Genomic DNA, 10,767 nt, shown 5'->3' with positions numbered 1-10,767 from the left:
AAAATGGCCACCTGGTTGAACAAACTTCGTGCACAATTGGTAGGTATTGGAAACGTTGCAACCGCTTTCCTCATCGGTGCAGCATTAACGAAAATCTATTACGAGACCTCTGACACTGAAAAAGGAATGGAATCCATTCAGAGAGAGATTCAGGAAATTGAATCAAAGCATGACCATCTCAAATATGGAAGCCATCTTCGTGTCATCAGTCCTCAGCGTCAACTAGGAGGTGATCGGGCCAAATCGGACGCAGTGGGAGAAGTAAATGCAATTGAAGAAGATAAAGTTTTTAAGTATGGCCTTCCCAAACGATCCCCGGAATACTTGCGCTTTAAGAATCACGTTTTGTGCTATGATCAAGCGAAGAAAACGCCTCGCTGGGTGCTAGAGCATTTGACGAAAGAGAAAGTGAAAGGGGAAGCAGAACGAGTTCATTCAGCATTCAAACCTGATCCTAACATCCCTGCACGTTTCCAGTCAAGTAACGATGATTATTGGGACAGTGGATGGTCTAGAGGACATATGGCACCAGCAAGTTAGCTCCACTTTCTTTCACTTGCTATCAGAATTCTCTTTACGGATGGAGGGTTAACCCTTTAACTCCCAATAGTGCCACTTATAGATTTTACTCTGTCTAACGCCAGACGATTTTACTAATCAATGGGGAACCCCACGAGGCTGAAAGGGTTAACAACAGCTAGATTCACTAAAAAACTATGTCCCCATTAACCCTTTAACTCCCAATAGTGCCACTTTATAGATTTTACTCTGTCTAACGCCAGACGATTTTACTCGTCAACGGGGAACCCCACGGGGCTGAAAGGGTTAACAACAGCTAGATTCACTCAAAAACTATGTCCCCATTAACCCTTTAACTCCCAATAGTGCCACTTATAGATTTTACTCTGTGTAACGCCAGACGATTTTACTTGTCAACGGGGAACCCCACGGGGCTGAAAGGGTTAACAACAGCTAGATTCACTCAAAAACTATGTCCCCATTAACCCTTTAACTCCCAATAGTGCCAGTTTATAGATTTTACTCTGTCTAACGCCAGACAATTTTACTCGTCAACGGGGAACCCCACGGGGCTGAAAGGGTTAATGCATTTTTTTTCAGACTGTCTTTGCAACGGCTTAGGTTTCTGCCTAACGGCGATGCAGGGATGGTGCAGTGGTGAGAGCACTCACCTACCAACAATGTGGCCAGGGTTTGATTCCCAAACTCAGTGCCATACATGAATGTGGGTTGAGTTTGTTGGTTCTCTACTCTGCACTGAGAGGTTTTACTCCGTATACTGCGTTTTTCCCCCTCCTCAAAAACCAACCTTTGACTTAATTTGCATTTACTGTTAATTTCAGTTTACAGTGTCCCCAGTTAGTGCTCCAACACTAGTCAACGACTATACACTTAAATAAAGTTTCTTTCTTTCTTTCATGTATTTCAATCAGCCATTTCACAGTTATTTGCTCAGTGACCTAGCCTAAATGTATGAATGCCAGCAAGGCTGTCGGGGACCTTGTCTTGATACAGACCTCACTGCTTTTATCATGTAAATTGTGTTGTTGTAACTCTAATTTGTCGACATTAACGTTAGAAAAGCACAAAGGTTTGTATCAAAACAGGGTAACCAGCAGCCTTGCTTCCACTCTTAGGCCCAGTAACTTAGCTACAACTGTAAAATGGTCTATCCCCACAGCTCAAATTCATGAATAGTGTTCTATCATTTACAGTAGCAATATGGTTTTTCATTACATGGAAAACGTCCAGCTCCAAAAGCAGAGATCTCACTACCACTTAATTGCCATGCCATTGATGACTGAGGTCACTGCAAATGACCTTACCACATAAATGTTCTTTTGAAAAACATTTTATATGATAGCAAACCTTAAATTTAGTTTATAGTGTAAAATTGTGTTCACAGCACATATTTTTAGTTAAGCCCAAACCAGCGTAGCTTACCCCTTCAAAAGATTGGGCAAGATCTTATCCAGGCAAACTCCTGAACACTTGTGGCAGTGTCAGTAATTTTGGAGAATGAGATGGCACAGTAACACAATTCAGGTGGATTATTACATGCAAACAAAGGATCGCGTGTTGTATTGTTTGACTTTCTGCTCTTGTTTCCTTCATCCTACCATTTGACTGACCACAGATATTGACCTTGTTATTTTGTCCTGAAGGTAGGGAATGGGCCTTATTAACATAGCAACCATATGGGCTATAGACAAAAGATTTGTACCCTGAGTCTGCCGATGTTTGGGAACGGGTTTTGGTGGGGCAACAAAGTTTTCAATCCCTCAGGACTCAACATGGGCCCATAGTCTCGTTCAAAACGAATGGCTAAAAATCTTGTGGACACTTTATTTTGATCAGAAAATAAACTACAGTTTAAGTTTCCAGTAATTCCGGATTAGCTTAATCTGGTTTTGAACAACTGGGCCGTAATTGGAGAGATACAACCTCCATCTTCAACTGAAAATGGTTGATACTCTTTTCCACCTCCTTCACTGCAATGTTTTGGTCCCTGGGGAACTGACTCTCGCGTGGTTCGTTTTTTGAAGACTACAATCTCAGGTTACCAGTGTCCAATCTCCCTATCTGTAATGAAGTCTAGATCCCAGAAGATCTAAGACTTTTTTTATTATTTTCATTATACGTCTTCGCATATTGCTTTTCAGGTAACAGCAAATACAGTCAGGAGGCAATGGATGCAACGTTTCTCTTGTCGAACATTGTACCTCAAGACCTTCATAACAATTCAAATTTTTGGTACAGACTGGAAGCGTATTGTAGAAGTCTTACAAAGAGATACTCCAGTGTTTACATAGTATCTGGCCCGCTGTATTTACCGGAGGACCATGATGGAAAAAAGATAGTTTCATATGAGGTTCTATATTCCCTATGTTTTACTTTATTATTCGAATTTAGGCTAGCAGAAGTCTCTTTTCTTTTTTCGTCTGGGCTGACGAGTACTGGAAAGGAGATCTCTGCCATGGGTCAAAACGCACTGTGTAGAGCATCGTTGCTGTCCAAGGTCGTTGACGGCGGTTGGATCAAAGTGCATCATGAGTTTCGATCCATGGCAGACGTCTCTTTCCCCTTACTCGTCAACCCAGCGAACTCAAAAGAAAAGAAACCTCTGCTACCAGGGAAGGTACGTTAAATTTCAACAATCTAATAAATGGATTCAATTGCCTTATTCAGGTTATAGGACTGAATAATGTTGCCGTTCCTACGCACTTGTTCAAGGCAATTTTAGCCGAAGATGACGACAAAGGCACAGTACTTGGAGCTTTCGTGGTTCCAAACAAGCCCGTCAGCTTTGACCATAAGTTACAGGACTTTCAAGTTTCTTTGGGAGATTTAGAGAAATTCTCAGGTTTGGCGTTTTTTCCTTACTTTGATGTTGGCAAAGCGGGTGACCTTTGTTTATCGGACGGCTGTAAGTTGCTGTCCAAGGAACGCATGGAGTTGATATCCTTTGGTCGCCGTCTTCGAAACTCTTCAAGCAGAGAACGTTTGGAAACGGTCTGGGAAGAAATGAAACAAAATAAGGTAATACCTGATGGTTTTACGATCGACATTTACGAGAAAAGGAAGAGACAATTACAAGAAGAGGAGATGAAGCATGAGGGAGACCTTTAACGGGGGAGGACAGCTGAGCGATTCTTTTTATTTTTCCCATTTTATAATTTTTATTTAATTACTTCTCGAAGACAAAAAAACATAAATTGAATTCCCCGCCTTAAAACACTCAGTCCATTAAGGACGGTGCCTACTATTGTTATTGCGCATACGTTCTGCGCATCTCGAGATGCTCGGATTTCCTATCGGCGGTGCTTATTAATACAGGCATATTTTTGCGCGGTTCAAAACTATGCGGAAAAAGAAGAACTTGGCAAGTGCTCTTGCTATCCAAAAAGAAAATTGGGGGTAACCACGCATTTTTCAGAGATAATTGAGCTTCAATTTGGACAACAACGCCATACATTGCTTTGTATTTCAAAGCTTTTTACAAATATTGTTGGTTAATTATCTTCGAAAAATGAGTGCCCAACTTTGTTTTTGGATTTCAATGACACTTGTTAAGATCTGTTTTTCCCGCATAGTCAGTAAACCGCGCAAAAATACCCTTGAATTAGTAGGCACCGTCCTTAACTGTGAGAGTTGGGAGGGCATGGCACACAAAGTTTGTAAGATGGAGGGATGTGTCTCCCGGTGTTCGCTGGTGACCTGTTTTGTATTGCTGGGAGTCCAAGCAGTGAAATTCGACCTCACTGGCTATCCCGTGTCTCTTCTTTGAGCGTCCTTGGATCGACTGCTCGGAATAGTTTAATAAATGAAGTCTAAAAGAGCAAAAAAGTTTGTATTTGGGGTCAAACGATGTTTGTCCAAGAAAATTTGTGAGGTAGACGGCAAACGTTCGTCTTGGAAGTCATTGTATTTGAAGATGCTATACAACTGAGTCCGCGAAGATCCAATCAGTAAAAATCTTTATTAATTCTACCTCATTTCAGTGAGACTTAGAGAATAAACGTACATGAACTGCAGAGTGTCCTTTTAATTAGAAAGTCTTCCGACTATGAAAATGGTAATAAATTGCAAGCCTTAAACGCTAAAAACCTTGGAAACGAACCACTCGGTCAACCTGCAAAACTTTGAAAGTTCCTGCAGAATTGAAAGTTCGTACAAATTTTCGATAAAATGATGCAATCCTTGAACATATAGACCAGTTGATTTTTAATTCGTAGTTTAGGAATATATAGGTTCAATTTTTCAAAAATCGGTTAGTCCGCAGGTTAGAACTTGAATATCGGGATTTCCTCAAGAATTTCCGTAAGATTCTCCGAACATTTTGGCAAACGTTTCTCGAAAGTCTTGGAATATCCGTTCCTTTTTTTGGTCAAGAAAAGTTTCGTTTATTTGCTGTTCTCCGCGTAGTTAAGGAACGAAGAAGCAATATGATCAATGTGGCATTGTTTGCTCGGCTTTTATCCTCTTTCCATAGGTCGAGGACTTCTTATGACGGCACTTGACTCTTGAATCTCTACTTAGTATCAGGAAAGCGGTTAAACCACGCCGACCACGGGAAGTTTTCCTGCAAAGGAATGTATTTTTTGGCGACAACAAGTCCGCTTCTCCACTAAACCTTTTCCGGGCTTCGACGATTTTTTGCTTCTTTCTTTCTAAGTAAGCATTCTGTTGATTAAGTTAACAGCCTTGTTAAGTTGGAAGTTTCGCCTTCATCCCAGAAAAAACGAAGCAAAGCATTTCTTAGTATCCACACAAATGTTTCCCTAAGGTTTGTTCACCTACCTTCGCCATAACAATAAAAAAAGATGAAAACAACTGATTACAAAATTCTCCCTCGCTTCTTACGTCGTTTTCAAACCTCCGTTTTCCCTTTCCACATGTTATTTTTTAAAAATCTCTGAATGATATTGAACTTAAAATTGCACTCTTATTCTAACCTCTCCCTTTTTGAGAAGTTGCTCCATAACAGCAGAGAGCAGTTAAAAACGAGCTTAAATCAATCACTTTCCTTTGAGTTTTGGCAAAACGCTCAACTTTTTCCGTAAACCGCACGAAGCGAAATCTCAGTCATACCAATTCGTTTTTCCTTGAAAGCGCATACTATTTGACGCTATTTTTCCTTACGATCCACACTGAAAAGCCGTTAAACGATACTGTGTAAACGCTTTCTGTAGAAACCGCTCCAGTTTTAGTGTGGACAAGAAAATTGTGCTTTTATTGACGTTTGCTTTAATGCCAGATCTCGTTGTTGATGGGGTTTTATGGCCTTGTGGGAGAGTTGATCACTTTTTACTAATGTGGGTCTTCTAAGCCTGATTAATTTCGTCTAAGTCAATTTCTTGTTCAACCGGACCAGTATATTTCAGTTTTCACAATATATATCTCTTTTTCCTTTAGTTTTAACGTAAACTAGCTTTTACCTTGAGCCTCCAACTGGTAAGAGTATTTGAATACGTGAAATTGAAACCTTAGCCACGTATCATAAAAAACCTTCAATTGATGCTTTGTTGTGAACTACTGAAGATAAGTATAATCGAAATGAGCCAAGGGTGAGATATTACATTTTCAAGGAGTAAGCGTTTGTCGTGTTTTTTAATCCCATTTGTCATCGTCCGCGATGAACAAATAAAAGTAATCCCCAAATCTTGTAGTGAGAGCGGTTGCCCTTGTCTGAAGGAACTGGCAACGTAAAACAGCAGTTGTGTGAAATAGTTGAATTTGTCCTCTACAAACAATGACTCTAGAGTTGCGAGGGGTCCATATTTGTTCCAGTTTGCGTGTGTGTGTGCATTCAAACGTTAAATAAAACAGCGGCTTGGACGCAAATGACTCGTCAACAATATGACCTCCGGCGATCAACAATTTTGGAACTGACTGTTTTAAACCTTGAGGAAGACAAACGTTTTTGCTCTTTGCTCGAGTTGAACTGTTGGTTTCGACGCAGATGGCGAGACCACTGCGGCTGTTAAATGCCAGCATAACCGGGAGTTCCGTTAGTCTTGATAGAGGGAGTAATGCAAGCTTTGATTCGATCAATGTGGTGGAGAATGTTGGCTTTGATGATCAAACGCCTGAAAACGCTTACGACAAACTACAACGCAACGAACGAGTGAATTTTGCTGCTGAAACGAGACAAAATGATATCTACGATGATGTTGGTCCGAAATCGTGGAGCCAGCCCAATTCGAAAATGAGCTCAAAGACGCCAAGCCGTGGAAACCACAGAAGCGGCATAGGTCGAGCGATTCGATATTTGTTAATATTTCTCATTATTTTTGTGGCGATCGTGGCAATGTTACTGTCCATTATGTTGATGTTAGGCAAACTTGGACCGAAATGTGCATGCAAAAAATCAGGTAGGTTTCCTTTTCGTTGATCCATGTCGTACAAGTTTTTACTTTGTTAGTATTGGTGCTATGTTTAGTGATTAGAGGATGATAAATGCAAATCCGATATTGGCTTTAATTTCTTTGAGTAGTAGACTTCTTCCAAGGTGCGAGTTGTAACTTACTTTTTGTACGACGACGATCGAGGAGAGCGGTTAAAACACGCCGACCACTAAGGGAAGTTTTCCTTTAAAGGAATGTATTTTTTGGCGACAACAAGTCCGCTTCTCCACTAAACCTTTTCCGACCTTCGACGATTTTTTGCTTCTTTCTTTCTAAGTAAGCATTCTGTTGATTAAGATAACAGCCTTGTTAAGTTGGAAGTTCAAGCCCAGTTCGTCCCAGAAAAAACGAAGCAAAGCATTTCTTAGTATCCACACAAATGTTTCCCTAAGGTTTGTTCACCTACCTTCGCCTTAACAAATTCTTACGTCGTTTTCAAACCTCCGTTTTCCCTTTCCACATGTTATTTTTTTGAAATCTCTGAATGAATATTGAACTTAAAATTGCACTCTTATTCTAACCTCTCCCTTTTTGAGAAGTTGCTCCATAACAGCAGAGAGCAGTTAAAAACGAGCTTAAATCAATCACTTTCCTTTGAGTTTTGGCAGAACGCTCAACGTTTTCCGTAAACACGAAGCGAAATTTCAGTCATACCAATGCGTATTTCCTTGAAAGCGCATATTATTTGACGCTATTTCTCCTTACCATCCACACTGAAAAGCCGATAAACGAAACTGTGTAAACGCTTCCTTTAGAAACTGCTCCAGTTTTAGTGTGGAAAGGACAAGGAAATTATGGTTTTATTGAGGGTTTATGGCCTTGTGGGAGAGTTGATCACTTATTTTCCAGGTGAGTGTTTGAAAGGGGCCGAATTCTTCTAAGCCCGATCAATTTGTCCTAAATCAATTTCTTGTCATTAACAACCGGACCAGTATATTTTTTCACAATGTCTTTTTTTCCTTTAGTTTTTACGCAAACTAGTGTGTCCATATTGCACGGTTGCTTAGTAACGCTAGCGACATGCGCATTAAGGCTTTAGGCTCGCCATGTGCTCTTGCCAAATGGTTGACGTTGTACATCAAGTTTGTTTGCTGTTATAAAATAAATTCTGTTGAGATTTCAAGACATGGTGGCAGCGGTTAAACAAGTAAAATGCTGAAATTAAGCCCTCCAGAGAAATTTGACTTTTCCAAACCGCTCGACTGGCCAGATTGGAAGAAGAATTTCCTGCGATTTCGACTCGCGACGAAACTTCACAAAGAGGAAGGCGCCGTGCAAGTCAGTGCTCTCATTTACACAATGGGAAGAGAAGCAGAACATGTGTATAAGTTCTTTACCTTGACTGAAGGAGATGATGCAAAATTCGACGTGATTTTGAAGAAATTTCATGAACATTTCGTGCCGAAACGGAACATAATTCACGAGCGGGCACGTTTTCACCAAAGGATCCAACAGCAAGGGGAGACAGTCGAATCGTTCGTACGAAGTCTTTACGAATTAGCCGAACACTGTAACTTTGGGGACAGCCGTGATCAGCAAATACGGGACAGAATCGTCATTGGAATTCTGGATAAAGGTGTGTCGCAGAAATTGCAGTTAAAGCTCGATTTAACGCTGAAAGTCGCGATTCAAATAGCTCGCCAGTCAGAAATGGTCAAGTCTCAGGTTACTGATCAGAATTCCCTCGCATCGAAAGATATTGAAGAGGTTCACAGTAAGAAGAAAGCGCCTAATCCACGTTGGAAAAAGGGAAAAGGAAGGAAAGAGGATCCATCCCAAACACAGGGTTTAAAAAAATGTGGCAGATGCGCTATTCACCACTCAAAGCCCGAACACTGTTTAGAAAAAGATAAACGATGTTTGAAATGTCAAAAGGTGGATCACTTTGCAGCTGTTTGTTGGTCCAAGTCGTTGAGTGAAGTGAATAGTAGTGGTGGTGGTAGTGCTTCAAATGATAGCAGTGCTGTCGTTGGTTCTTAGGTGTGTTGTCAAGTGATTTACATCAGGATGACAAATGGAAAGTCCAGCTTAAGGTCAGTGGTAAGCCTGTGGTGTTTAAAATTGATGCAGGGGCAGATATTACCCCCATTTCAAAGTCTACCTATGATAGTTTACCAAATCAGCCGAAGTTACATTCATCGAAGATAGCCCTTTTCAGTGCAGGAGGCAAGTTGCAGTGCGCTGGGCAGTTTACAACAGCAGTGACACATTGCAACAAGCAGTACCAACTCAATGTTTTTGTAATCAGTGGAGAACATGCAAGTAACTTGCTGGGTCGAAAAGCAGCTTGTGAAATGGGTTTAGTTGCGAGATTAGAAGAGGTATGCTGAGTTGTTTGGAGATATAGGCTTGTTCAAGTGTGAGCCAGTTAAGATCCAACTGGATGAGAATGCCCAACCCTACTGTATCAACACAGCAAGAAGAATAGCTTTTCCTTTAATGCCAAAAGTAGAAGAGGAACTCAAGCGGATGGAAGAAGCTGGTATCATCGAAAGAGTAACAGAGCCGACAGAATGGTGTGCACCCATGGCACCAGTACAGAAAGTAATGGTAAGCTCAGGATCTGTGTCGATCTAAGAAGGCTGAACAGTGCAGTGAAGCGCGCAAGACTCGTACTTCCCGCCTTGGAAGATATCGCGCCCAAACTCGCTGGTTCCCAGTACGTTTCCAAACTTGACGCGTCCAGTGGATTTTGGCAGACCCCTCTACATCCAGATAGTGCCAAGTTGACCACGTTTGACTCCGTTTGGTAGGTTCTGTTTTAAAAGACTTCCATTCAGAATCACGTCTGCCCCAGAAATTTTCCAGTCTCCAATGAGTAATCTGTTAAAGAACAGAGAAGGTTGTGAAGCGATTATGGATGACATTATTGTGTATGGGAAGTCTGCCGAAGAACATGACGAGAACTTACAGAACACGTTTCAAGTCATTAAGGAGTCAGGACTGAAACTGAACAAAGAGAAGTGCGAGATCAAGAAAAACAAGCTAACATACTTTGGACATGTTCTCAGTGCCGAGGGTGTAAGTCCAGACCCAGAGAAGGTTAAGGCGATTACGGAGCTCGAAGCGCCAACCAATGTTCCAGTACTACGCAGACCGATTGGCATGATTAACTACCTTGGGAGGTTTATTCCCAACCTTGCTTCAGTAATGCGTCCAATGAGCGAACTACTAAAGTCAGATACAGCTTGGACTTGGGGACCTCTCCAGCAAACTGCATTTACCAAGGTCAAAGAAATGATTTCAAGCGATACGGTGTTAGCATTCTACGATCCTAAGATACCCACTGTTGTTTGTGCAGATGCTAGCAGTTATGGGATTGGCGGGGCTCTGATGCAAGGTCCCAGTGACCAACTCCGCCCAGTTGGTTTTTGTAGTAGAACACTCACAGAGACTGAAGTCAGATATGTTCAAATTGAGAAAGAGTGCCTGGCAGCAGTGTGGACATGTGAGAGACTATCATGTTATCTAGTGGGGCTTCCAAGTTTCCAGCTCTTGACAGATCACAAACCTCTGGTACCACTGATCAACCAGAGAGATCTTGATAAAACACCACTAAGATGCCAGAGGCTTCTAATGCGCCTTATGCGGTTCAATCCTCAAGCAGAACATGTACCTGGCAAGCAGATGGTGGTGGCAGATACTCTGTCTAGAAGCCCTTGTAAGTTAGGACAGGAACCCAACAAGGTAGAAGACGTTCAGGCATTTGTAGACTTGGTTGAATCTACAAGGCCAGCCACAAGTGATCAGCTTAAGAGAATCAGAGAAGCGAGTGCAAAGGATGCCAAGCTTCTGAAAGTGATGGGATTCACACTGGAAGGGTGGCCAACCCATGTGGAAT

The 10,767-nt window shown here is 41.6% G+C and overlaps 2 protein-coding genes across 2 annotated transcripts in view; both read left to right on the top strand.

The window, feature by feature from the left end:
• Positions 1–3: 3 nt before the first annotated feature.
• Positions 4–4,423, top strand: LOC138027224 (nuclease EXOG, mitochondrial-like). The gene is made up of 3 exons (XM_068874775.1): positions 4–535; positions 2,682–2,890; positions 3,208–4,423. The coding sequence occupies exons 1-3, from the start codon at positions 4–6 to the stop codon at positions 3,646–3,648; spliced, it is 1,182 nt and encodes a 393-aa protein (XP_068730876.1). The 3' UTR covers positions 3,649–4,423.
• Positions 4,424–6,341: 1,918 nt separating this feature from the next.
• Positions 6,342–10,767, top strand: part of LOC138025232 (uncharacterized) — a 21,624-nt gene continuing 17,198 nt past the window's right edge. The window contains exon 1 of the mRNA XM_068872450.1: positions 6,342–6,893. Within this exon, the coding sequence (XP_068728551.1) occupies positions 6,482–6,893 (412 nt within the window). The 5' untranslated portion in view covers positions 6,342–6,481. The remainder of the gene's footprint in view (positions 6,894–10,767) is intronic.

Source organism: Montipora capricornis, chromosome 12 (genome assembly GCF_036669925.1).
Source record: "Montipora capricornis isolate CH-2021 chromosome 12, ASM3666992v2, whole genome shotgun sequence".
NCBI classification, from domain to species: Eukaryota; Metazoa; Cnidaria; class Anthozoa; order Scleractinia; family Acroporidae; genus Montipora; species Montipora capricornis.
Note: the sequence above shows the minus strand (reverse complement) of the source record. Positions and strands in the feature narration are given on the sequence as shown.